At 48.3% G+C, this 27,967-nt stretch overlaps 2 protein-coding genes across 3 annotated transcripts in view; one reads left to right on the forward strand and one right to left on the reverse strand.

Annotated features, from left to right (window-relative positions):
• Positions 1-484: 484 nt before the first annotated feature.
• Positions 485-22,403, forward strand: ZNF598 (zinc finger protein 598, E3 ubiquitin ligase). 2 transcript variants are annotated; one of them, XM_081965998.1, is made up of 12 exons: positions 485-808; positions 7,199-7,311; positions 7,935-8,064; positions 8,152-8,363; positions 10,102-10,319; positions 11,924-12,041; positions 14,705-14,883; positions 15,031-15,115; positions 15,714-16,447; positions 16,884-17,019; positions 19,287-19,431; positions 21,079-22,403. In XM_081965998.1, exons 1-12 carry the CDS (start codon positions 620-622, stop codon positions 21,442-21,444), a joined length of 2,625 nt encoding a protein of 874 aa, XP_081822124.1. In that variant the 5' UTR covers positions 485-619; the 3' UTR covers positions 21,445-22,403. The 2 variants fall into 2 exon arrangements, with proteins under 2 accessions (XP_081822124.1, XP_081822125.1); XM_081965999.1 differs by lacking the exon at positions 485-808 and adding an exon at positions 1,537-1,655.
• The window catches only part of SYNGR3 (synaptogyrin 3), a 29,862-nt gene continuing 23,790 nt past the window's right edge, over positions 21,896-27,967 (reverse strand). Inside the window, exon 4 of the mRNA XM_081966000.1 lies at positions 21,896-27,187. Coding sequence (XP_081822126.1) covers positions 26,975-27,187 — 213 coding nt within the window. The 3' untranslated portion in view covers positions 21,896-26,974. The remainder of the gene's footprint in view (positions 27,188-27,967) is intronic.

The raw sequence follows: 27,967 nt of genomic DNA on the forward strand, positions 1-27,967 counted from the left end.
ACACCTACCAGGAACAGTCCCGAGAAACTGCATTTCCTGACGTGTTGAATAGTGCTCCAATTGAGGGCGGCAGCAAATCCCAATTTTAAAGGAAGGTTTAATTAAGTTTTCCTGCACGTTGCAGAGTAAATTATCCTTGAGGTCCCTTCCAGCACCAGCACCATGTTCTGACCCAGATGCACCTGGTGGGTCCCCAATAACTAAGCAGGGTCAGGTTAAGGTATTTCCCTGGAAGGGACGCTACGAGGAAATCCCGGGGCGGGTCCCAGAATATTTTAAATGATTTAAGGCCTGAGGAATGCAACGTCTTCTTTCCCGCCGTGGGCAGAGCAACCAGGAATTGCTGCCTTATTTACACTCCCGGCAAATCCCGAGACTTTCCCATTGAGCCTTTCTGAAAGGGCGCTCGAGAGAGAAAAAAACAGAAATCAGCGAGGAGCCCGGAAATGACTGGGCGGCCGTCTGGCCCTGCCGTCCCGCGCGGGGGCGGCGCTCTAGGCTTCCATCTTTGTGCGGGCTAGGGGCGGTTGCTAGGCGGCGCGCGGGGCCTAGTAGGCCGCAGGAGCGGCGGGGCGGCGTGGCCGTCCGGCAGCCGCGTCGAGTCGGGCTGTGCGGCGTCATGGCGGCTTTGCCTCCGTCGGAGTCGCGTAGCGCGGAGGGCCCGGGCAGCTGCGTCCTGTGCTGCGGCGAGCTGGAGGTGGTGGCCTTGGGCCGCTGCGAGCACCCCATCTGCTACCGGTGCTCCGTGCGGATGCGGGCGCTCTGCGGGGTCCGCTACTGCGCCGTCTGCCGAGAGGAGCTGGCCCAGGTGAGCGGCGCCCGACGGGGAGGGCGCCGGAGGGCGGGACCGGCAACCGCCAGGCCGACCACGGCTCGCAGGGCCTCGGCCTCGTCACCCAGGGCCAGGAGGCGGCTGGGGCGGAGAGCCGCCTCCTCTGGGCGCAGGTTACCCGGCGGGCGGGCGGGCGGGCTGTGCGGCGGGGCGCCTCGGGGCGGGCGGCGCTTTGGCCGGGCTCCGCCTGAGCTGCGGAGGGCGAGCCTTGAGCCGAGCGGCGCCCCCGGGCGAAAGGGCCTCCTCGGCTGGCCCCGATTGCCGCCCTGGGACCGGCCTCGAGGCAGAGGCTGCTGCCGTGGCGGGGCCGGCCTGCCTGGGCGCTCGGGGCGGGGGCGGCAGGCTTCGGGCCCTGGGAAGGAGGCAGCAAAGCCGGGCGGGCGGTTTGGGAGGGACATCGGCCGGGGCTCCCCCTCCGGCAGGATCCCTGCGCTGCCGCCTAGGGGAAGCCTTTCCTGCCTCAAGCAAGCCCGGCGCCTCTTTCTCTGGCCTCCCCACCGTTAATGGCGGCCCAGTTTCTGCCCTTGGCCTGTTCGCTGCCTCTGGGTTCCTGGGCGTCCCCTGGCTGGGGGACTGGGACGGCTGGCTGCTTCCCGGTCCTTGCCCTTGAACCTTGTCCCGCTTCCCTCGAAAGTAAGAATCCCCAGCCGCTCAATGGTGGATCTGCTCAAGACCTGCTGGGAGTTGTACAAACACACCGTAATTCGTCTTAATTGACACTATAAAAGAACTTTTCGTGATCAGATTAGGGGAAACCTGTGGGTCTGATTTCCTTTGATTTCAGCCCAGGGCTTGAATAGCCAGTGACGTTCGGATTAACCAGGTAGGTAAACATGGCATTTTGATAGGTGGCTGGGAAGGTCTGGTCAGCCGTTCTGATCCAAGTGGAGAGAGGTTTTCAAAGGGGTGTCCCTGGATTCAGTCCGGAGACGGGGGCTCTTCAGTGTTTGCATTAATTGCTGCCCAATTTTCATCAGTTGAAGAGTGGGGAGAAGCTTGTTAAACGAGTAGATGATACAAAGCTGAGCGGGATAGCCACAGACGACAGAAAGACAGCTCCAAAGGATCAGTTAGAGATGTGGGTTGAAAGCACCAGTGAACATTAATGGACAAATACAAATACTTCATTTACAAAGACAAAATCAAAGACACGTAGCATAGGAAATATTTAATCCATCTGATCAATGTTGTAATTGTTTTAACTAGTATTATGACATTTGCTTCTCTAAATAAATACAGAATAATTTGTATTCTTTTCCTGTACTCTATCTTTTCTAAAGGAGCCTTTTTGCTTAGATGTGTCTTTGCTAGGCAAGCTGGGAATTGCCATCTAGCGCATTTAAAGGGGACTGAAGTGGAGGGAGGAGGCCCTGTTAATGCCCTGGCTGTTATTCCAGTCCAACTTTCTCTAATCATCTCATCCTTGCCACCCTCCTACTCACAAATTGAAACCTTCCCTTATGAGAATTGGACCTCACAAGGTTTCTGTTAGTGCTCATCTGAATTTTATCATCCGAGACCTACAAATGTACGGTTGTCAGATTAGGCAGGGATTATTTTAAAATAGTCTTCTCTATTCAATTCTATAATTGCTGAATGTTTTCAATATTGACATGGGGTTTGGCACACACCTCCTCAGGTGTGCTGCTCTGCTGGCCTTGGGACCCTCGGTCTCGCCCTTAGTGAGTGTCAACAGTTGATTCTGTTTAATTAGGGCTGCTGGAATTCAACAGGATGACATTGTTTTGTGTCATACTGAGGGGTCTTAAATTGATCCCTCAAGTTTCCCGAGTTGATCCCTCTCTAAGCAACTGAAGTCTTTTCTTCTGCACTGAAGAGCTCCTATACAGCCTCTCCTTGTTCAGTGGCTGCGTCCTTTACCACCATTCACAAACACAATGGTATTTTTTTTAAAAATCATCTTCTGAGTCATGGGTGCATTTATGCCCACATTTCTGCACACCTGATGAATACATACACAAATAGGAATGAGAGTAACATTGATACTGCTCATTAGAGAACTTAAATGGAATGGCAGCAATCAGTCTCACGCTCAGATTTCCCACACTCTGTTTCTCTTTTTCTCCTGTCTTTGCTTAGCAACCATTTCGCTGCCAATTTAAGGACCAGATTTCAGTCACGAAACAAAAAGAGAATAAGACGTCTTTGCCAGCCCCAGTGCAGAATCAGCCTTTTCCTTGATATTTCTGGAATATTTGGGAAGCTGCTTGATACTGTAGTTATTTTAGCAAAGAACTATGAACATGAATGGAATAAATGGCAGTGGGCTTCTAGCTATAGATAGCAATAGCAGGAGCACTTATATACCGCTTCACAGTGCTTTACAGCTCTCTCTAAGCAGTTTACAGAGTCAGCATATTGCCCCCAACAATTTTGGGGTCCTCATTTTACCAACTTTGGAAAGACGAAGGCTGAATCAACCTTGAGGCTGGTGAGATTCAAACTGCCAAATTGCAGGCAGCTGGCAGGTAGCAGAAATAGCCTGCAGTACTGCACTCTAACCACTGCGCCACCGAGGCTCATAATAAGTTAAGGCTCAGACCCATCCTTGCCCACTGTAACTGGCAGAGAGTCTTCAGAGACTTTCTCCCTGTTTGTTCCTCCTCCCCTGCTACTAGGGAGTGCTGGGGATTAGGCTTGAGATCTCTTACATAGCAGTCTTCAGTTCTGCTGCTGAACTGTTGCATCTTTAAGGAAGAGAAAAAATAAGGAGGGAGCATCGTGTGCAGCCTCTGGACCACTCATGCTGGTGGGTTGAAGGACGAGTTCCTTTCAGTCTTTCTGTGCCTCTTGGTGGAGAGGGTGTGTTTTGTGTGGGCTCCATTTCTGACCTGAGAAGTACTGTATGCAAAAGACGCTCAGTTATTACGAATGGTGGGTGCCCTTGGCTTGTGGTTCCTGTTTTTCTAGAAAAAGTTTTCTCCCCTCTGTAGCTTCTTTTGCTCCTGATTATTGTCCTCCTGTCATCTTCTATGACTTGTTCTGTCGGGGGTTTTCCCCTTGTGCCTGATTAAATGGTGTGTCCCATTTATTCCTGGAAGAGTGTGTCAGAGGCATTTCCTTTTACATCATGTTTAAATTGTGGCAAATGGAACCTTACCAAGCTCCTCATCTCTAAAGGAAGTGGGGTGAACAACAAGTGGATCTCTGTAACTTTCTTTTAGGCTCCCATGAAATTGATGAAGTGATATCTGGTTGTCTCTTCAGAATAGTGAAAGCCCCCCCCCCCCCAAATCTTCAACATATTACAATACAACAGCAGAGTTGGAAGGGACCTTCTAGTCCAACCCCCTGCCTAGGCAGGAAACCCTATACCATTTCAGACAAATGGCTATCCAACATTTTAAAGACCTCCAGTGTTGGGGCATTCATCACTGATCACCACTTAATCATTCACCACTGATTAATTGTTCTAACTGTCAGGAAGTTTCTCCTCAGTTCTAAGTTGCTTCTCTCCTTAATTAGTTTCCACCCATTGCTTCTTGTTCTACCCTCAGATGCTTTGGAAAATAGTTTGACTCCCTCTTCTTTGTGGCAACCCCTGAGATATTGGAACAATGCTATCATGTCTCCCCTAGTCCTTCTTTCTCTTAAGCTAAACATACCCAGTTCCTGCAACCATTCTTCATATGTTTCAGTCTCCAGTCCCCTAATCTTCTTTGTTGCTCTTTGCACTCTTTCTAGAGTTTCCACATCTTTTCTACATCGTGGTGACCAAAACTGAATGCAGTATTGCAAGTATGGCCTTACCAAGGCTTTATAAAGTAGTATTAACACTTCACGTGATCTTGATTCTATCCCTCTGTTTATGCAGCCTAGAACTGTGTTGGCTTTTTTGGCAACTGCTGCACACTGCTGGCTCCTATTTAAATGGTTGTCCACTAGGACTCCAAGATCCCTCTCACAGTTACTACTATTGAGCAAGGTACCACCTATACTGTACCTGTGCATTTTGTTTTTCTTGCCTAAATGTAGAACCTTACTCTTTTCACCATTGAATTTCATTTTATTAGATAGTGCCCAATGTTCAAGTTTGTCAAGATCCTTCTGTATCTTTAGCCTATCTTCTGGAGTGTTGGCTATTCCTGCCATCTTGGTATCATCTGCAAATTTGATGAGTTTCCCCATTTATTCCCTCATCCAAATCATTGATGAAGATGTTGAAGAGTACTGGGCCCAAAACAGAGCCTTGGGGTACTCCACTGCATACTTCCCTCCATGTAGATGCAGTTCCATTGAGGACTACACGTTGAGTGCAGTTGTTATATGATTGTTGTTGTTGCTAACCTGAGGTATGTGAGTCTTCATTGAGTTAGTGTGATTGTCTCCCTTGGATAACTCCTCTGACTTTCCCTCGGAGGCCAGCGGGAGGGAGGATGAGCTCATTCCTGGCACATCAAAAACTGGGTTAATTAATGACTCTGTAACTGCCAGTTGAAAGAGATTTGTGGGACCCTTCACAGGAGGATTCGGCTGGGGACAGCTTGCAGGTCAGTGAAGAGGAGGAGGAGCTGCCTTCCATGGTGGATCCGAGGGCATGCAGGGCAGAGAAAAAACAAGGGCAACAGAGATTTGCCAGATTACTCCAGTGCAGCCCTGCCCATCTTGATGGGCTACATCGGAAAGCTATTTATCACAGTGGGCAGAGGGAGGCATTGCTGGGAACAACATGTTGAGTTTATCGCGCTGTGTGTTTATTCCTGCTTGACTTGGAGACGGAACCTCTCTTGCCAACTGAGCTCTTGTGGATGTACTTTTGGTTTTGCCTGGTGGATTTAAGTTTGTTTGATGGACTTGTTGGAGCAACTGTCTATTGTTTTATGGACTATCTGCCATTGCCTTGTGGACTAATCTTGGCCTGCTTGTGGCTGGATTTATTCAGGACAGTTCTGAAGCCGGAGTGAAGGGAACTGCTGGGGAACATCAATGAACTCTCTAAACCATAATTTAATGTGTGTGTGGGGGGGGGGGCAACACAGTTTTGGGAGAATGAGATTGTAAGGGAGTGGGCTGCATACAACCCACACAACCTCACATCTGTTAGGGCCAGGCAGGGCATCCATTCCTTCCTCCACAAAATCTGTTGCACAGAAGGCAACTGGGGAAGTTGACTACAGGGTAGGCTTTCTCCAAGAAGTGGAATTGTCCTCTGCCTTTCCACACGATGGAAACATGGACGGTTCCTTTGCAAGAAAGGAGGGATGAGTCACTCTCCAAGCCTTCATCAAGAAAAGTGTTTGGAATCGGAGGGAGGGAAATAGAAAATGATGACGCCTTTTCTATTTCCGGTAGAGAAGAGCTCAAAAAGAAACTTCCATTCTCACACTCCCAGCCTTGAAGACAGAGGGATAGCATCAAGAACACAAGAAGCAGTAGTACCGCTTTATAAGGTCTTGGTAAGACCACACTTGGAACACTGTGTCCAGTTTTGGTCACCACAATATAAAAAAGATGTTGAGATTCCAGGAAGTGTGCAGAGAAGAGCAACAAAGATGATTAAGGGGATGGAGGCTAAAACATATGAAGAACAGTTTCAAGAATTGGGTCTGTCTACAAGGGGTCTGTCTACAAGGACAAGGGGTGACATGATAGCAGTCCTCCAGTATTTGAGGGGCTGCCACAAAGAAGAGGCAGCCCCTTATTCTCCAAAACACCTGAAAGGAGGACAAGAATCAATGGATGGAAACTAAGGAGAATTTTCCTAACAATTAATTGTGAGATTAATTAATTAATTGTGGGAACAATCAGTGGAGGGGGTTGCCTTCAGAAGAACTGGAGGTTTTTAAGGAGAGACTGGACAGCCATTTCTCTGAAATACTACAGGGTCTCCTACTTGAGCAAGGGACTGGACTAGAAAGACCTCCAAGGTCCCTTCCAACTAGCTTATTCTATGTTGCTAGTGGCAGTTGTCCCCCACGTTGCTGGAAAGTGTGAGAACTTATTTGCTCTGTGCTTTTTCAACGACAACTGCCCAAGTTTAACCTCCTTATTGCAGCCATGAGACAAAGCTCTAATTCATTGAAATCCAAAGTTGAATTTTTCAAGGTGCCTTTGTATTAAATAGCTGTGCCCGGTGAGACCACCGCTTCTATCCTTCTGGGCCTCTGGAGAGAAATGTGTACTGTGGACCTGTTCAGTTTTGTTTTTCCTCCTGCAATGTGCGGGATAGATTAGGATGGCAATTAATAGGGATTTGAGTTCCCTTTATTCTTCCTCTGAATGATGATCTCTCTTGGAAACATGAATTCTCTCTCAGAGGTGCCCCATGGAGCCTCCTTGTGCCACTAGCTGTTTGGGACCTGGACATTCTGTGTTCCTTACCTCTTCCTGCTTCTCTCCCCACAGGTGGTTTTTGGGAAGAAACTGCCAGCCTTTTCAACAATCACACTCAGCCAGTTACAACATGAGAAGAAATATGACATCTATTTTACTGATGGAAAAATTTATGCTCTCTATAGGTAAATGTTCTGTAGCTTACTTTCTTGGGGTAATACAGGCACACTGGCCGGTCAGCAAAAGAACGACAATGACTTTCATACCAGCTACATTTGAAAATTGTCTGCAGACTGGATGGAATGAATGAATTTTCCAGGAGATGCTCTGGGCAGCGCTGGCAGAACCTGTAGCAACTCTTAGACTCAAGAAACACGTCTCTCCAATTAGTATGATTAAGAAAAAGATAATGTACTTATACAAGAATTCCAACAGATACTTTTGCTTTCCAATGTGAAATACTCCATGTTTACATTGAAACTTCCACCTGTCCCTCTGGCTACTAGCCTTTTTGTCAGTGGGTTTAGGAGTCAGAGGCAACTAAGCAAACTGAGCGGAAGCTGCTCTTGCATTGTGCAGAAAGAATTATGCAAAATAAACTTACTTAGCTTTTGTATGCAAAAGCTTTCATTATGTATTCATTTAATAAACATCCACAGACCATATGAAAGGAAGGAAGGAAGGAAGAAAGGAGAAACGCACGTGTGCTCGCAGAGAGAAGGATGCCCCAGTGCGAGAACTGGTATCAGTAGCCGAAGCATCCTGCAGCATGTGGCTCTTGTCCTCATGTGTGTTTTTCCCCTCCTAGGAAACTCCTGCAACATGAATGCCCTCTGTGCACGGACTCCCGGGCCTTTCCCGCCATTGTGGAGCTGGAGCAGCACATGAGGAAGCAGCACGAGCTCTTTTGCTGCAAGCTCTGCGTGAAGCACCTGAAGGCAAGTGGGGGGGAGTGAGGCTGGGGGGGGCTGAGGGGTGATCCGTTGCTACTGAAACCGTGAAGGACGTTCCCTCTTACCTTCCAGATCTTTACATATGAGCGCAAGTGGTATTCCCGCAAGGATCTTGCTCGGCACAGAATCCACGGAGATCCTGATGACACATCTCACCGGGGGCATCCCTTGTGTAAATTTTGTGACGAGCGATATTTGGATAATGACGAGTTACTAAAGCACCTGAGGAGAGACCACTATTTCTGCCACTTCTGTGATTCTGATGGAGCTCAAGAATATTACAGGTCTGTGACTCCAGCTGACCACCAAGATTGACGCTAGAGAGTAAGAAAGAAGAGGCAGCTGACTTCCTAATGCACTGAATTCTAGAAAGGAGAAGGCACAGCATAATCAGTCTTGTAATATTTGCCATATTTATTGAGCCAGTCTCAATGAACAATAGGTTTAGCCTTCTGGTGGAGTTGATTTCCTGGTGTGGTCTACCCTAAGTGCAGCTGACAGCAATCTTGGTGCTGTAGTTCCTCCTCCTCCTCCTCCTCCTCCTCCTCCTCCTCCTCCTGTGATTTAGAGGTGCCTGCCTGAGTCACTTCCTCTGTGTGTTGTCTCGTTCTAGACATTGAAAATATTTCAGTAACTTCTGCTGCTGCTTCTACTTCTTTAAAATTTGAAAACTAGCGTGTTTCTTTTGACCCCCTGAAAAAATGGCTAGGCCTTCTTTTTGGAGGGTTATAATTATTGGCGCACCTCGCAGCGGTGGCACCGACAGCCCCGCCCAGTAGGAGCCTGCTGCAAGGCCTACTTCTTCTGCGGCCGCTTGCACGCATCGCCCCAGCCTTTGAAAATGGAGCTCTGCTATTGGCTGCTTCTTGGCCTTCTGGCAGGCATCTGAAGCCGAAACAGAGGCCAGGACAATGCATGCGAGTGGCGGCAAGGGGCCGCAGAAGAAGGTGAGGCAGGTGTCGGTGTGTGAGGCCTGGTAAGGAGGGGAGCTCCAAACCCCCCCCATCCCCACCCTAGCTTATTTTTTACCTGTCTGCCTTGCCCCACCACTGCACCCTGGGGTGGGCGGGGTCTTAAGGCTAATTTTGTGGGTGGGGCTTAATTCGATCGCATGTGCTCAAAAACGTGATAGGGCTTCTTTTCAAGGTGGGTCGTCTTTTTGGAGAAACACAGTAATAAGCAGAAGTTTACAGGAAACAGAATATGTAAAGTGCCATTATAGTGCTATTTTATTGTAGTGGAGATAATTAATTCAAGACTCTAGATTTACAGGAAAAGGATTTGGACGTTGAAGGAGAGACAGTGGTGTGGTGTATTAACAGAAACTTAGAATCTGGATGCAGTAGAATCTCCGGTCACAAACGCTTCTGACCACGTCCAAATCGGGTGCCAACCAAAAAATCCGCTAAATGCTTCACTGGTCGCAAACACATCATCGGGTGGCGATCAAACACCACCGCAGTCATTTCCCCTGCTGCACCATATATTTTTTGTGCACGCATGCGCAGTCAGTCTTGCTTCCGGTTACAATCAAATCGGGTTGCGACCGAAGTCCTGAAACAGATTACGGTCGTAAGCGGAGGTTCCACTGTAATGGGAAGCAGTTGTTCTTCTGGACTCTGCTGCTCTCCCTCAGTCTCCCCGTGGAGTTCTGTGCCTGGTCTTACTTCCAGAGCTGACAAACAAGCAGGTTCAGAGAAGGGCTGCTCCGAAGGTGACTGGAAAACTGGACCTATGAGGCGCACATTAGGAAGCTTTACGTAGTGTAGTCTGTGGATTTAGCAGATCCTGCATAGGAGGGAGGTTGGGGTTGGACTACCTGTCTTCTGTCCCTTCTAACTTTGTGGTAAAAACATACCTATGAAAAGCATTTTAAGATTTGTACTGAAAATACATTCCTGAGGTTGCAAGATGGTTGCAGAAACTGGCTTCAGGGTGATTTCCCTTTCCGTCACTGCCTCCATCTGAGAGCAGCGTGGAGGAGCCCACAAGCGCCCCATGGGCTGTATCTCTCTCTTGCAGTGATTATGAGTATCTCCGTGAACACTTCCGGGAGAAGCACTTCCTCTGCGAAGAAGGTCGGTGCAGCACTGAGCAGTTCACCCATGCCTTTCGGACCGAAATCGACTACAAAGCCCACAAGACAGCTTGTCACAGCAAAAACCGGGCTGAAGCCAGGCAGAATCGGCAGATTGACCTGCAGTTCAACTATGCCCCGAGACACCAGCGGAGAAACGAAGGTAGGCCGGGATGGAGGGAGGGCAGGGAGTCTCCTGCGGAAGGGTCCCTTTTTTCTGGTGGGCTCTTTACTCTCTCACCATTCCCTTCAGAACTTTACTTTCTCATAGAATAGAGAAAGTAGAGAATGCCTGCTCAGGTGTTCAGTGAAAAATGCCAATTTCTTTTTCCAAATCTTAACTTTGCCAGTAGTCCTCCACTTATGACCACAGTTGGGACCAGAATTCCCATCATAAGTAGTTGTGGTCACTAGTGGAAACCAATTTTATGACAATTTTTATGGCTGTTAGTAAGTGAATCTTGTCGTTAAGCAAATCCAGCTTCCCCAATGAGTTTTATTTCAGAGATCAGCAAAAAAAGTTGCAATTGTGCTGCAACTGGATGTAAATGTGAGCCGTTGCCAAGCGTCCAAAGTGTGATCCTGGCACTCCAGAGGTGTCCTGTGTGCAAGTTTAGACCGAAAGGCGTATTTTTCCAGGGCCATCGTAACTTTGAACCAACACTAAACAAATGGTCATAAGTGGAATAATAATAATAATAAATATTTATTTCTTAGCCGCACCCTCTCCCGAAGGACTCGGGGCGGCGTACAATGAAACATATGAAATAAATATGGACAAAACAAACATATAACAGAGACATATACCGAGACATACACAAGGAGGAGGTCGGCTGATAAATAAAACAATTAAAATACAGTATTTAAAAACCCCTAGATAATTAAATATAATTAAAATACCCAGTAAAAGCCCGTCAGGAGCGATATGATTAGATCAAAGTTGAGCCAGGCCAGCTGCTTGGAATAGGTGGGTCTTAAGCTTAATACGAAAGGAGCGGAGGTCAGAGGTATTCCTAATATCTGGAGGGAGGTCATTCCACAGGGCTGGGCCCGCCACAGAGAAGGCTCTACTCCTAGGCGCCGCCCCCCGACACTGTCTTGTGGACGGCACCTGGAGGAGGCCCTCTCTGTGCGAGCGGATTGGTCGTAGGGATGTATGGGGCAGAATACGATCCCGCAAGTAACTAGGTCCTGAGCCATGGAGCGCTTTAAAGATTATTATCAAAACCTTGAAACGCACCCGATAGACCACAGGAAGCCAGTGCAGCTCGCGCAGGAACGGTGTCACATGGGAGTACCTAGTACTCCCCATAATTACCCGCGCGGCTGCGTTCTGGACCAACTGTAGCCTCCGGGTGCATTTCAAGGGAAGCCCCATGTAGAGAGCGTTACAGTAGTCCAAGCGAGACGTCACCAGCGCATGAGTGACTGTGCGTAAGGCATCCCGGTCCAGTAGGGGGCGCAATTGACGCACCAGGCGAACCTGGTGGAACGCCCCCCTTGCCACGGCTGTCACATGGTCATCCATGGACAGCCGGGCATCCAGGAGGAACACAGTCTGTAGCATTTCAAAAGTTCATGTTTCCATCCTGATGGGATGAAGGGTTTGCCTGGTGATATTGGGGGTGCCAGGATGCCAAAAGCTCCTGCGCTAACCTTCCGACTAGAATAAATACAGTATGTTAACTAATTTGACTTGCATGTAGGGCAAGCCTAGAATTCAGCTTTCTTTTTTGAGATGGTTTTAGTGTTGTGTTTATGTTCCAGGGGTTGTAAGTGGTGAAGACTACGACGAAGTGGATCGGTATAACAGGCAGGCGAGAGGAAGCAGGTCAGGATCCCGAGGTGGGCAGCAGAACAGGAGAGGCAGCTGGCGATACAAGAGGTAAGAGCAGCGGTGGTTGTTTGGCTGTTTTCCTTCAGGTGGGCCGGGACTGGGAAGGACCTGCTGGCCTTCAGGAGGCCCTCAGGACCAGGCCAGGAGCTGCACAGAGAGGCCAGCATAGAGGAAGCTTGCAGTAAATCCTTCTCACTTCTCATGGCATCATCCATTTTATCCTTTTTTGTTTGTGCCTTGTGCTCCATGTTAACCTACAGCAATGTTTGCTTTAATGGAAAACCTGCTTTAGATGATAGTTTGCCCTTCCAGTTTTAGGCTGCAAAACCTGCCCTAAGCCTGATGTTCTGCGTGCCACTTCTGGGCTCTGCAGCCCAGGAAAAGCCCCCCGTAGCTTCTGCCTGCACAGTTGCCCATATTTTGGCCAGCTCTTCTTTTTCGCCTTCCTGGATAGTTTACAACTGCAGGCCCAACACAAGAATGGAGTAGGGTGATATTGTGGCTTGGGGAGGAAGGGCAAATTTCTACTGACACACTTGGACGAATTCTTGAAAAGTATGAACTGTGGCATTTTGGGTAACCTTTCTGGTAATCTTTGGAGTCTCTTTATCAGAGTGATGGATAGCATATAGATTTAATTAATAAATGCATATTGTCCAGATAACTGATAAAATGCTTTGTGTTTGTTGGACTCAAACATTCAGAAGCGGATAGGCAGATGCTGCCTGATTCGCTGTCATTCAAGTAGGGGACGGTGGGAGGGGAGGTTCAGCACAATTGGGTGTGCAAGATTGTGTTCTTATAGTAATTTCAGCCGTCCTGTGGAGTTATTTCCAAGTCTGGCCCATCAAGCAGGTCTGACAACAGAGGACATTGGTTGGGACTGCACAGATACAGATGTAGACTTAAGAGTTGGAAGGGACCTTGGAGGTCCTCTAGTCCAGCCTCTTGCTCAAGCAGGAGACCCTATACCATTTCACACAAGTGGCTCTCCAGTCTCTTCTTGAAAGGCTCTAGTGATGGAGCACCCACAACTTCTGGTGGCAAGCTGTTCCACGGGTTCTCGCTGTTTAAGAAGTTTCTCCTTTGTTATCATATTTTTCGGAGTATAAGACACACCTTTTCCCCCCAAAGAGAAGGTGAAAATATGGGTGCGTCTTATACTCCGAATGTAGCTGCCTGGGCCGTCTGGAGAAGGGGGAGGTGAAGCGGGCACTGCGCAGGAGGCGAGGCGTAAGACAAGGTGGCTTGCTGCTCGGACTCCTGCTTCTCCAGGCAACCCAGTTGTCAGCTTCTGCTCCTGGCCCGGGAGATGGATCTGGCCAGGAGGAATATAAGCCCCATTTTGGCCATCAGTATTGCTTTTGGTAGTCAACTAATGGTCAAGGCTAAATTGGTGCTAGATAAAGGTTGATGGAATTTGGGGGGAGGGTTAGGGTTTCTTGTGGCAACTGGTCCAGGATGTGAGTGACAGGTGCAGGCACACAATCTAAATTAGATAGTTGTTTTTAGTGGTCTGTAGCTGGGCCAGGACTTAATTAAGGACAGGACTGACCCTGTCAGGTGAGACCTATGAAGTGCCTTTGCGACACTCAGTGCAGAGAGTAGCACACTACGGGAATGTAGTCCCCTGGGATCAGGCTCCTGGTCACCTAAGCAGCTGGATTGAGTCACTCTGGACGATTGCCAGCAGAATCAGCTTCAGGGTCAACATCACAGCTCCCCCCGCCCCAGTGCTTGGAGTTTGGGCTGGGCTTGAGCCTGCATTCCAGGTGCATGTGGCCACAGCTTTCCATGGTGACCGGTGGGTCCCAAGTGGTAGATATTAGAAAACGGCTTCTGGCCAGAGGATGTTGTGGAGGCTAATTTCACTCTCTGTGCAAAGTGTTAATTATAGGGGTGTGCCTGCTGATTTGTGTTCCAGAGATGATGACAAGTTGAAAGAAAGGGCATTTCCCTTTTGCTGTCTTCGAGGGGGCAGCCATTGGATCTGGTTTTGTCTGGTCTCCCAGCTGGATTCAAAGATGGGGAGAAGTCTGGGTTCATAATTTCTTCTTGGTGTTATCCATCCCCTTCCTTCCACATAACAGGTTGCCTTTCCTGCATCTTGCCCACAATATCTTAGCATTGCTTATCCCCCATTATTGTGGCCCAGTAGCGGCCGGCTGAGCTGTTGGTGGACTCTGACAGTTCAGACCGTTATGGGACTGCTCTGGAGGATGAGGAAGACTCTGGAGGGTGTTTGGAGTCAGAGCAGGAACTAGAGAGGCCTGTTGGCCACCAGGTGGCATCTGAGGCAGGGAGCAGTGAAGAGGAACAGAGGGAGGTTGTCCCTGATGTGCGTATGCGTAGAGCTGAGAGGAGAAAGGAACAGCTGTGGAGACGATGTCATAGAAGGAAGTAGGGACTAAGGTTGTGGCCCCTCGCAAAGAGTTTATAGGTGGAGCGATGGGAGGGGAATCTTTGCAGGAAACAACAGTCCATTTTACTAGCTGTTGAGAAAGCATTCCGTAAGTTTAATCTTGGGTTCTTGAAGATAACTTTCTAGGCTCCTAGCCAAGGGGTGGCTTTATCTATGTAATTAGTCGTGGCAGACAGCCAAGCCTGTGTCTGCATATTCATTGGATATTCACGGGACAGAACCCCCTCCTGGGAAGTATGGGAAATACCGCTCTCTGACCTCTCTTGGTTTTGCTTGAAAAATTCTGCAGAGAAGAAGAAGACCGAGATGTTGCCGCAGCTGTTCGGGCCTCAGTAGCTGCCAAAAGGCAAGAAGAGAAAAACCGGGTGGAGGACAAAGGGGACAGCTGTCGCGCCAAGAAGGAAGATGCCAAAGATCCTGAGCCAGCAGCCTCTAAGCGAGGGGTGAAGCCTTCAGCCGAAGAACCAGGTGAGTCCTCGCTCTGTCCCCAAAATCCGCCCTGGGCTTTGTCTCAGACACTGGGCTTCTCCGTGTTGGCGAGGTGATGGCCTTGCCGTCTCTTGTTGGAGTTCTCGGTGGCCTTTTGGTTAGATTGTGTTCTCTGTTTTTCCCAAGTTCCTAAGGAAGTGGCTCCCAAGGCTGCCTTAAGCCAAGATGACTTTCCTGCCATTGGCTCACCAAGCGTGAATTCTGTGCCGAGGTGAGTCTTTGGTAGCGTGGAGAAATAAACTGGCCACAAGATCAGGGATTCTCCCCAACAGATGTGAGCAAGGCCTTGCAGAAAGAGGTCAGACTCTGGTCTTCAGAGGCCACTTCAAGACTCCTCTCCCTTCTCCGGTTGTGATGGTCCTTTGCTTGGTCCTCACAGGCCCCCCCTGTTTCTCCTGCTATGTTTCCTTATGCCAGCTTGAAGCTTCAGATCTGAATTGGGAGGCAAAGGTCAGTGGGTGCGTTCTGTAGGAAGCCTCCCTCTAGCCTTGCCAGCAATGGTGAGGCGGCTGCTGCTGCTGCTTTCTCCCGCGGGGGAAAGAACTTGGCCTCTCGTGCTTTCAGAGCTGCCCCAGAGACTAAAATTGCTGCCCTCTGAACCATTGTGCCTTTTTAAAGCCCCGTGGAGTGTTTGCCTTGAAACCTTCATCAATGTCCTTGGCTCTAGGCTGCCCTTCTGCTCCCTACCCTCTGAGCCCCCTCTCTCCCCCCCCCCCAACCCACAAGAATAGACTGGAATCACGGAGGGGTCCCTTTGCCTGAAGGGTGCAGAGGGAGGGGTTGTCCTGCATCAGTGCTTTCTCTTTCAGCTCATCTCAGTTGGCGCCAGTAAAGCTTGACGAAGAGGACTTTCCCAGGCTTTCCTTCTCTTCTGCTCCGCCTGTGGTCTCTGCCCCTCTGCCCTTGTCGTACATGGCTACAGCCCAAAGGACGGGCTTTCAGGAGGAAGACTTCCCTGCCTTGGTCTCTAAAGTACGACCAAGCAGTAAGACGGTGTCAACCCTCGCCTCGGCCTGGAGTGGTGGCTCCAGTAAGAACATGGCCCGAGCCATCACGGCCACAGCCAGCCAGCCGGCCAGAAAAGGGCCCCCTCCCGGCAGCAGCAAAGCCAGCAAAAAAAGCAAGGTGGCATTCCCTGGTAACTCTCAGGACGGCAGCGGCAGCATTTCCACCCAGGAGATCCGTAGTGCGCCAACCATGGTGGACGTCTCCTCCTTGCTGGCAGCTTCCAACTCTCAGACTTTTGCCAAAGTGGGTAAGAAGAAGAAAGTTGGAACTGAGAAGCTGAGAACAGCCTCACCCCCCGTCTTGCAGGAGGTGCCAGCTACCCCCCACTCTCTCGAGAAGGTAGATGATGCTGAGCAGCCCTCGCCCATCACTGCTGGTCCCAACACATCTGCCGCTCTGGTGAACGGTCATTCAGAGAAGCCCAAAGAGCCCCCTGGCCTTAAGAAGCCCCCCGGAGATGGCCAGTGCCTGTTGCCTCAGGAAGACTTTCCAGCCCTTGGGAGTGCTGGGCCACCTCGCATGCCTCCACCCCCAGGTAAGGGCTGCGGGTGCTCCTCAGTCCTGGGTTTGGGGAAGGGCCTGGTGGGAGCTGTGGGAGGGCAAAATGTGGCAGTTGAATTTGGCTTTGGGAAGCAAGATGGGTTGAGGACATTTGGGCCTTTCCTCGGCCCTTCATTGAGAGTGGATACAGCTGCTGGGTCAGGCTTTGACCCTTCACTCCGGGTCATCTGCCTGGGATCCTTTTACCAGGAGCCACTCTGGGATCTTGCCACATGGCTCAGGCATTCTCCACCACTGAATTGCATGTGCTTCTTACACCTCTTTGCTTTACAAAATCTTTACTGATTGGGATTTGGATTGGGCAGGGGGGAGAGACGCAACAAGAGCAAGAGTGGTGAACAACAGGCACCTGCGGGGGCTGTCAGTGCCTGCTCTAACTGCTGTCTAACTTCCTCCCTCCTGTTTTTTAGGTTTCAATTCTGTGGTGCTACTTAATAGCCCCCCACCCCCTCCTGGGCTGTCGGTGCCTCCTAGTAAACCACCCCCTGGCTTCACTCCTATTCCAACCACCAGTACTTCAGAAAATGCCCCAGCTTTGGTGAAAGAGTAAGTATGAGAGTGGCAGGGCCAGGTTTCTCGGCTTCGGGCCATGGGACCAGGAAGGAAGGCCTTTGGGGATTGGGGAGAGGCTCTCCCCACAAGGATCAGCCTGGCTTTTCTCCTCAGTGTTGCAGAGTTTATCTTTATGCTTGTCCGTTTTATATTTATACTTGGCAGCTTAAACAGCTGCTGCTAATATTTTGCAGCTTCTTTATTCAATTTCAAAAAATATCAAAAATGATAAGGGAGCAAGGAGGCTTCCTTGAATTTTGAGGACTGCATGGACAGATCTCAGATTTTTTTAGAATAGAATAATTATTTATAATTGTAATTATCCAGCACACTATATGAAACCAATCAACGAATGTATAGCACAGCTGCCGTTATAACTGCAGAACTGGATTATAAAAAGTCAAAAAAGAAACCCGCTGGAACACCAAATGGAAAATTTGACTTGAAAATAAAATTTAAAAAACTACGAGGGGATGTCAGCAATCTGAAGTATTTGAAAGGAGGAAAACTAAAAAACAAAAAGCTGAAAAATTGTTTACACAAAAAATACAGCCTGGAGGAAAAAACAATAACGGAAATCATGGAAAAACTAAAGCAATGTGTAATAGCAACAACAAAGAAAATTGAAAAATAGGAAGAACCAATAAAACAATATCGTGACAAATTTAAATATGGCATGGATTGATTACAAGAAGGCATTCGACTCATTACCCCACAGCTGGATTAACACCTGTCTGGAAAACTCATGGACATGGCTTAAGATTGGAACCATCAAGAAAGAAACGGAAGGTTTAATACTGGCTGCTGAAGAACAAGCACTACAAACTAATGCCATGCAAGCAAAGATACAAAAATCCACTGACAATCCAAGCTGCTGACTTTGCAACAACAAAGTCAAAACTGTTTCACTGCATTTAATATGTGAATGCAGCAAAATTGCACAAAGTGAGTACAAAGCTAGACACAACTGAGTTGCTAATCCATTGGCCATTATGTAAAAATATGACTTACCTGTATCCACAAAGTCATGGGAGCAAAAAGTGGAAAAAGTTACCGAAAATGAGAAACGGATCGTCATTTGGAGCACAACACGCCAGATATCACAGTTGTAGAGGGCCAAAGTGTACAGTGTTCCTGGAGATGCCAGAGTCGAAGAAAAAGAACTAGAAAAAAACCACGAAATATCGCAACCTGGCCATCGAAACTCCATGGCTATGAATGAAACATGTAACAGTGATACTACCCATTGTCATCGGGGCACTTGGCACCATGTCCAAGAATTTTACAAAACACATCAAGAAATAGCAGCTTCCTGCAATAACACCAGTGGAACTGCAAAAACCTGTGCTGCTATATTTTAAGAAGATAATTAGTTGATGCCTAGGACGCTGGTAACAACCCGTATCAACCATTAGCACCAGTCAGTGGTATTTGTGACACATCTTTAAATGTTCACTTGAGTTTCTTGTTTAATGAGTAAAAGAAATAATAATAATAATTTTGTCAACATCATACCATTGCAGCCTTCTACAACTTCCTGGTTCTAAGGCCTGTAGCCTTAGAATTTCTGTGTGGTCTCCCATCCAAGTACCAATTTGCTTTGCTTCCAAGCTCAGACAGTTAAGCAACTTCTGTCACCTGCAGAGAGTTTCTCGCTGTCTCGGTCTACACGCCATGATGTACCAATTGGCACCTCCTCGAAACAAATCCATAGTTTTTCTGGGAGATGTGTGACAGCAGCTGCATGAGCTTGTGGACAAGTGCCCCCCAGGGCTTCCTTGCTGTCACCATTTGAGTTTCAAATCCTCCACAGCTCTAACTTTTTGTGCCTGGTTTTGTAAACATTTTACAGTGAGGATATAGGTCATTAAAATCAAGCCAGTGTCTGGTCTTTCCCTTTCTTATAATGGGTTAGAGGGATCTGTCACAACCGGGGGGGGGGGGGGGATATTGCAGAGAAGGAACCCTGGCACAACAGAATCCTGAGCGCCCCCCCCCCCCCTCAAGGAAGGCCCCTTACAGCAGAACGTTGACAAGAGTGCTAGCTGTGTTGCTGCTCTTTGGACAGGCATCTATCTGAGATGTTTGGATTCTGGCCCTGGGCAAGTGGTGGCCTCTTCCACCTCTAGGAATCCTGGATCCTGGACTCTGGTTTAGGAATTTCTGGCAGGGGTATTCATGACGGCTTCAGAGAACAACAGCAATAGATTACTTGGCGTTTCTCTGTAGAGATAGCTATGTTTTTCTTTTTCTGAAAACAGGCCCAAACTCTGTCAGGGACCCTATCTGATCCTGGAAAACTTCCAGCAACGGAACATCCAGCTAATTCAGTCCATCAGAGAATTTCTTCAAGAAGATGAATCTCAGTTCAACAAATTTAAGATGTACTCGGGGCAGTTCAGGCAGGTGAGTAGCCAGGAAATTAATTTCCCAGTAATTTCATAGCAACAGCTGACGCCATGTGGTGTCTTCCCGGGAATTGTGAATCTGCCTTTAGATGAACATTTCTTTGTCAGAAACTATTCATTATTCTGGGTAGAAGTGAGACTGGCATTGTGAGCAACCAGCCAGCACTCTGGAATATTGCTTTTCCAAGAGGCTGATTGGCCTTTGGGCTCTTTAGGGGTTTGGCATTATCCTCAGAAATGGGGCCAGAGCTTGTTGTGCCTCAGCAGAAGACCCGGGGGGGGGGGGGGACTTTTGCCCTTGATCCTGAGCAAGATCTGTAAGCGAGAATCTGACCTGCCTGCTGAGGAGGAGCCATGCTTCAAAGCGAGGCCCGGCAAGAGGCACGCGGTTCTCCGTGGCGTGGGTGACAGCGGGGGAGACTTCTCCCAAGCGAGCCTTTCTCCATGCTCAGAGGGTGATGCCCCTTAACCTCAAGAGGAGACGGAGAATGACAACTACTGGGGCTTCACTAAGGTTGAAACTTTGGCCCAGAAGTGATGCACTCTAAATGTCATTTAGAACCTAGCAGGAAAATTTGCTATCTGTTGTTTTTATCTGCTTCTACTTCATTAAAAAAATAGAAAGCGATGATGTGCTTCAGATTTATGAATTACTTTGTAAGTAGAAGAGAGTTGAAACTTTGACATGCAACAAACTGCAGTTGGGGATGATCCGCCTCTTTCTGAGTTCAATACATAAAAGGTTCTGGAAGCTCTCAGGATTGAGGCATTCTGATTCCAGAGAGGATCGGGAAGCTTTTTTGCTTGCTTTTAGTGCCCTTCTCTGGTGGTTTACTTCTGGGTCTTGTCTTCCTGACATTGTATTCCAAGGAATGGCTGGAGTTTCCATGGCAAATGGTATCTGCCCTGGTCCTGGCCACGACCAGCACACAGAGACAAGGGGCTGTCTAACCTGCAGGACCTGCATCACCTCGGCTGCTCTTTGCCCTCTTTCTAGGGGCTCAGCATCTTTTTTGTATTGTGGCACCCAGAGCTGGACCCAGTATTCCAGCTGTGGCCTCAGCAGTGCAGCATAAAGCGGCACTAACACTTACCATGATCTTGGTTCTATCAATGCTGCCCCGGTGACTGCATTGACCTTTTTGGCAGCTGCAGTACACAGCTTGCTGGGACGGAAGAGGTGGTCCACTGGGACTCCTAGATTGCTGCTGTTCCAGGTACCGTGCATTCTATACCTGTGCGTTGGTTTTCCTTGCCTAAGTATAAAACCTTCCTTTTTGCACCACTGAATTGTGTTGAGTTCGATATAGGGCCCAGTGTTCCAAGTCTTCTACAGTGTTCCAATTCCTTCACCCAGCTTAGTGTTGTCTACAAATTTGATGAGTTCGGTCCCCTTGCTTTCTCCTGCCGGAATTGCCAAATCCTTATGCAAAGTGGGAGAAGGATCTGTTACTGGATGATTTCCTTGGCTATGGAGAAAAAACTTCCGTGGGATCTCTTTTCTTCATTCTTGCACATAGGGATTGTGTTTGTGATCTAATATGTTTGTGCCACCCACAGATCTGAGCTTCCCGTTTGCCCTAGTGCCAATTCAGGCTGAGCTTTTTTCATTTCTTTTTCCTAAATGTCCAATTTCCCTTCCTAGGGTCTGATTTTAGCAGAGCAGTACTACAAAAGCTGCCAGGAGCTCTTGGGCGAGAACTTCAACAAGATCTTCAACGAGCTCTTGGTCCTCCTGCCAGACACAGCCAAGCAACAGGAACTGCTCTCTGCTTACCAGGACTTGAAGGCCAAAGCTCCAGCTGGCTCCTCCTCCCCCTCCTCCTTGACCAGGTCCAAGAAGAACCGAAAGGGGGTCTGGCACACAGAACCGCCTTCTGACCTTGACTGCTGCGTCTGCCCCACCTGCCAGCAGGTGCTGACCCAGCAGGACCTTGTTTCTCACCAAGCCCTGCACCTGGAGGAGGAGGAGTTCCCTTCCTTGCAGGCCATTAGCCGGATCATCAGCTAGCTGCCCCAGGTGACCAATAAAGTTAGTCTCCCTCTGAAAAGTGGCTCTTCTCAGGCAGGTTCTCTACCCAGGGGAGAGGAGCCAGCTGTGTGTGTGTGGGCCAAAGGGCCTTGTGACCTGAGGAAGAAAAGCAGGGGGAATTCAAAGGAAGCCATAGCTGTAATCGAAACCTGGGGCAGTCCTTCTCCCCTGCAGAATAGGATGGAGCAGCTGGGTGACGGACACTTGGTTTACTGCTGTGGATAAGAGTTTAACTCCTGGCTGGCCACAGCAGAGATGCTGCTTTCTGAAGAGGGGAAGGTTGGGGTTGGCTGCTGAGACATAACGGAGAGCGGCTCCCAGGGTCTGTCCATAAGGATTCCAGAAGATGGGAGAGAATAGTGACAGGTTTGGGCAAAGAATGCTGTTGGGCCTTTCTCTCTCCTTCTTTCCCTCATTCTTCACAGTGGACTTTGCGGCTTGTCCCAGCAGGGAAGAGTCCTCAGGCAGAAGAGTTGCCCAAGAACTCAGAATCTGTTGCTCTCAAGTTGTTCCTAAAGGAAACCTTGGCTTTTTCCTTTTGTTCCGTTAGACTTGCATGCGGGGAAAGGTACCATTCAGTGCTTTCTTTACTTCTCACTGTAAGTGTAGGTTTCTGTCCAGTGATGTGAATTCGGTTATTTCCATGGTCTTGAGTGGTCGTGGCTCATTAAATGCTGCTCAGCAGTGACCCCTTCCTGATGCCTCAGTGCCACCCTGGCACCTTCTTGAAAAGGGCTGCTTGCCTGGATCTCTGTCTTTGGATGCCCTGAGGGTTGCCAGCTGCTATCCATGAGTTCTGTCCTCTTCCTTCTCCAGATCATCTCCAGCAGCAGAGTTGAGTTGCTTCCACAGAAAGGTTCTTGAGACTGTAAAGTTGGTCAGAGGCTCCACTAGCTTTTTACATTCAAAAGTAGACATTATAAATATGATTTACGATTTTCTGTTGTGTTTTTCCTCTCTCTCCGCTCTGTCTTCTCCCCCTCCCTCCCTCCCTTCCTCCCCCTTCCTCTCTCTCTCTCTCTCTCTCACACACACACACATACACACAGCCACATGTGAGTATTCAGGACCTAGCACAGGCCCCTTGAATTTTCATTTTGTGTACATGTATATGTATGTGGCATACAATTGGATTGTGCTACTTCCCACTGCCTCTATTTAAAGAGGGAGGGAGACGACAGAAACCATTTGATGTCTTGCGAAGCAAAACTCAGTACAATCTACAGATCTGCGACATTCATTTTTGTGGGCTGCCTTTAATTCCTGAGGATTTGGTGTTGCAGCCTCTCAATTTTAAAGAGCAAAAATGGTCCATTCGTGTTTTTTAAAATCACTATTTGCAGAGCGCTTTGCTGTAGCAAGTTGGTTGTTGACTTCCAAAGCTGAAGGGAACGTTCTTTTATGTTGGCAACGCTTGTAAGAAGACCTGCAGCCTCAATCTCAGACAAGGTTTATTTTGTCGTTAGACGAAGTTCAATTTACTGTTTCTGAGTCTTAAAAGTGGCTCTTTTCAGCCAACATTTTCCAGTAATTTCCACATTTTTCACTGCAAGCATAATAGAACGTAGGGCTCCTTTCAACTTAAGCCAAGGCCTGGGAGGGCAAATCAGTTCAAGGGAGTCCTCTCACCCGTAACATATTCATGGGTCTTCTTTGCCCCCACCCCCACATTAGGCCCTTTTCTCACTTCCTGGATGCCCTGTGGGGAGACTTTGTGGGGGCTGCCCAAAGCGGGGGTCCTGAGGATTCTGTGGTGCTGTTTTTTGCCCCAAGCTCCTCCTGCTCCTGCTCCTTTAGGCTCTCCCTTGAAAGTAATGGCTCACCTTGCAGAGTTTTCCCATTGAGCATGAATGGAAGACAAAGAAGCTGCTGCTGCTGCTGCTCCTCACAGCGGCACCCCCCAACTCAGTTTGACTGGGGATCAGTCTCAGCCTGGGTAGGACAGCTCAGTTGCCCGGCATCCTGGAATGGATGACATAAAAAGGAGCCCTACCGGCCTGAGAGGATGGCTCTCAATAGCCCTGCGCCAGGCGTTTGGATCACCCGGTGGCCACCCTTCCCCAGGAGCATTTTGACACGTTTCAGGCTCTTCCTTTTAAGCTCTTTATTGGAAAATAAGTTGTAATCGCAACACCAACCATTAAATTAGCACAATCACAGACTAATCTGTTGTTCAAAATGTTCAAAACTTATATACATAAAAATGTAAACATTAAAAGAAATTCACATGGTCGGCTTTTCTGTCACAGTGCATGTTGGATGACTTCAAGTGGGCACTTTTTTCCTGCTGTTGGTGATGAATGGAAGCCTCTTTGATCTCCCAATTAACCTTGACAAGAAAGAAGGAGAAGCCAAAATGGCATTGCAGCAACTCCGGACTTTGCTCCCCCCTCCGACCAGGCCTCTGCCAACGGGGGTGGTTCGGCCAGCCACAGAATTGGAACCTGCTTGAGGCAGGAATCCCCTCTAGGGAAACTGGCCGCCTGCCCTGCCTCAAAGGAGGGTTTCTTGCTGGGCCATGGAAAGGGAGGCCTTTTGCAGCTGGGATTGATCTGAAGGGAGAATTAACCTGTTGCTGCTGCTGCTCCATTAACAAGGCAGAATCATCCCTGAAATGTCCACTTGCCCTTGGCTGGCTGGGCTGAGGCTGCTGCTCGGGAGTCCCAAAGGGCTCCGGTTCCACTTGTATTGGCCGTGGGGCTCCCGTGTCCCTGCCTGGAACCCCCCCCCCTCCTGAAGTGCTGATGGTTTGTGTCGTCATGCCCCTCCATCCCTGCAGTGCTCTCTGGGGCAAAGGCAGAAAATAGTTGAGGGTCGGCTGCTCTTCTTGCAGCCTCCAGGACCTGCTTCAGCTGGGGAGGCAGATCCTGCCTCTCCTCCACGGGGCTTAGAAGGGCGGGCCAGCCTCTCTCGCCCCTTTGGCAGTGGGCGAGGGCCACAGGACCTGGCTGTAAATCCTCCTGCCTGGGGAGGGTGAAACCCTTCGGCTGCTCAAGAGCAAATTGGGTGCCCTGGAGCTCTCCTCTTAGGACATTATTTGGGAAAGTGACCACAGCCCCACAAAAGAGTTTTAGAACTGGGACAATCCAAACATTTCAGGTTATATTGGGGGTGGGGGGGAGGGGATTGTTCAGGGTAAAACTGCCATTTTCACCACAGCTAAGGAAAGAATTGCTACAGAAAGCAACATGGCTGCTCTGACCCATTTGCTACAAGTTTGTGCTGAGGAATTGTGCCTGGATGCCCTCAGCCGCTTGGCCCTTGCTGGGCGTGGGGAGGGGGATCCGGAGCTCCCACACTTCCAGCCCACCAGCAGCTGCTTCCAGTGCAGTGCTGGCCCAGCCACCATCTTGGGACGATCTAGCTCCATCCCCCTGAGCCAGAATCGGGCTGAGGTGGGCGCAGTGGAGCTTCTGGCTTGAGCCAAGGCCATTATTTTGGGTTAGGCTGGCTTTGCTGCTGCGCACACAACACCGCGTGTTCCGGTCCACTCCCTGTTCAGAGCCAGCCTTGAGTTGTGAATGCTGCATGACACCTTGACGCAGCTTTGCCCAAGCCACTGAACCGGTTCCTGCCTCTCCCCTTAAGCTCGGGAGGCTGAAAGGAAGGAAATACATGCGTAGGCAGCACGCGCATACATTCAGAACGGTAATCGATAGCACGTTAACAGGGACCACGACGTTTCTACCACTCCACAAAACATCATTGCCTATTTTTTCTTTTTTCCTCACAGTTAGCACAAGGGTAGTCTGAAAAGGGTTTCTTCATAGTTAGGAAAAAAGTACACTACTGAACAGACATTTATTTCACACGTACAACCGAGAGAAACATTTACATATTTGATAATTCTGCTTCCGAGTCTGCATGGTTTCTTCCTAAAATGCTGAAACACAAGTTTTGTGGGCTGCTAATATCACAGTGTTCTCTCTAAGGAAAATACTGTATTGCTTCAATTCTACCCTGTTTTAAAAACATCTTCAATCTTGCACTGCTTTTGAACTGCCAAGGCTGCCTTGATCACCTGGCAGAATCAAACCTGGTATGTTTTAAGGCTGAAATATGTCCATGGCCATTTTAACGGTCTGTGAAAATTTAGCGTATTGGTTATTTACTATTTCTGTTTGATTTCTGCCTTTCCCGCTCCAAGATATCTTGAGGCAGCTAAAATATACATTATCCCACTTTCATGTTTTTTTGCACTTGGAATTATATTATAAATACTTTTGCTTTGAAACTTAGGGGTCTCACTGTCCCTATGCAACTGTTACTTGATTTGCAAAGGAAAGAGGGACTTTTCTCAATGTTATAAAGCTTATTATGCCAACAGGTATCTTTGTTTCAGAGGAAAGCATAGGTAGCCTCAAATGAGACATGGCTTTTTAAAGGAGTGGCAGGAATAACATTTTGGTCTCATTCATGTTGAAAAGGAGTATGCCAAATGTCAGTAATCTTAACCATTGGGGGCCACCCAGTGTCTGGATCAAGACTCTACTTTTGTCTTTGAGTATCCTCCCAACTTTCCCCCCCCCCTTTCTGATTTCTCAACAAGAAGGATGGTTCTTCAGAGAAGAGGAGATCATAGGGGGCCACCAAATCTTGAGATGGCACCTAAGTTGGCCAAATGCTACATTTCTTGCTGTTGAAGGACTTTTGTTGGTTTGTTTCCTGTCTGGAACAAGGTTTAGTTTTTTGGTGCACAATTTAAACAACAAAGTGTCCTGGAATACCAGAAACACAGGCGTGCAGCATATATACACATTTATTGTCCTAAATATAGCATTTATATACACCCAACTGTACGTCAGAGAAGATGACCACAGCTATTCTTTCTGGTAGTTTAATTTGGCACATTCCTTTTTAACAGTTCTAAGTTCTTTCTAGGAGGAAAGAAAATTAAAAAGGAGGGAAAGAGAAGACTTCTAAGAGTGTCTGGGAGAACTATTGTTTTGTGATTACCTTGGAAGTACTTGAAGTACCAGCTGACCAGGAAAGATGGGCACTCTATCTGGCTGGTCCCTTGGGTATTCATGGCATCTACAAGCAAGGAACAGGGCTTTGATCACGCAGTGGTGGCTGCCATCTTGTTTTGGGGGGGGCACCCACACCTCTCTAGCACCCCTGTGTCTTGCCAGGGTTTTTGTGCACTTGCAGCCAAGTGTCACATTAGTAAATGCCACTGCAGTCAGGGAAATGGGAGCTTTTCTAGAGTTTCCTGCTTAGAGGGAACACTGTTGCCCTTCTCTCTCTTTTTAATATAAAAATATCCTTGGACAGATAAGACAAGAACCACTGTACAGAATTCACTGCACCATTAGCTAAGAGTAAGTTTAACCCAGCACATAACTCACCACATGTAAAAAAAAATTAAAAAGGAAAAGGAAAGTACTTTTGAACACACTTGCAACCAATCTGTTGACTATACTTGCATCTTGTGGTATGTCAGCCCATTTTTCTGGGTCTGGTTTCAGTTTGCTCTGAAACCCCATTTGGGGGAGGGTCCCCTGCCCTTTCAGTAAGCTGGCACCTGGTAACCTTTGGGGCTGGTGTTCAGGGTCTCAGAGAATGGTGGGCTCTGATAGGTTTCTGTGCTCTCGATGCCACCGCTGGTGGGAGGGTGTCCCGGGTATCCTGCCATGGGATCAGGGCCAAACTGATCCGTGGCAAAGAGAGACATGTCAGTCCCCATCCGGTATCTTTGGAGGGCTTTTACCGTCAGGGCAACCTGTAACAGCAAAGAGAACATTTAGATTCTGTTTTAGGCCCAGGACCCTTCAATATCTTCATAAATGACTTAGATTAGGAAATAGAAGGGGAACACTTGAGATTTGCAGATGACACTAAACTGGCAGGAACAGCCAACACCCTGGAAGACAAACTCAGGATCCAAAAAGATCTTGATAGACTTGAACAATAGGCCCTATCCAACAACATGAAATTTAATGTGGAGAAAAGCAAGATTTTAGGCAGGAAAAACCAAAGGTACAATTACAGATTAGGTGAAATCTGGTTCAAAAACAGTAACCATGAGAGGGACCTTGGAGCCCTAGTGGATAATCACTTAAACATGAGCCAGCTTTGTGCGGCAGCAGTCAAAAAAGCTAATACAATCCTTGGTTGTATAAACAGAGACATAGAATCAGACTTATCTGAAGTATTAGTACCACTTTATAAACCTTAGTAAGGCCACAGCGGTATAGAAGTCTTAATTGCTATTGCTAGCTATATCTTGAACTTATCTGAAGCCCCACCAGGCCTTGTTCACTGGGATTCACACAAAGCCCCAAAATATTAAACAGACTTGTGCAATCGGAGCCCCAACACACACACACACGCACACACACACACACACACACACACACCCCTATGCATCATATGGCACAAGTATGTATACCATCTTGACTTTGACACACATGCACCAATACACATACAGATGCCTTTCTTTTCAGGGATCATGGAGGGTATAAATATAGCATTTAAAAACATTAACACTTAAGGCACAACT

This window comes from Natrix helvetica (genome assembly GCF_964273705.1).
Source record: "Natrix helvetica genome assembly, chromosome: 13".
In the NCBI taxonomy this organism is placed as follows: Eukaryota; Metazoa; Chordata; class Lepidosauria; order Squamata; family Natricidae; genus Natrix; species Natrix helvetica.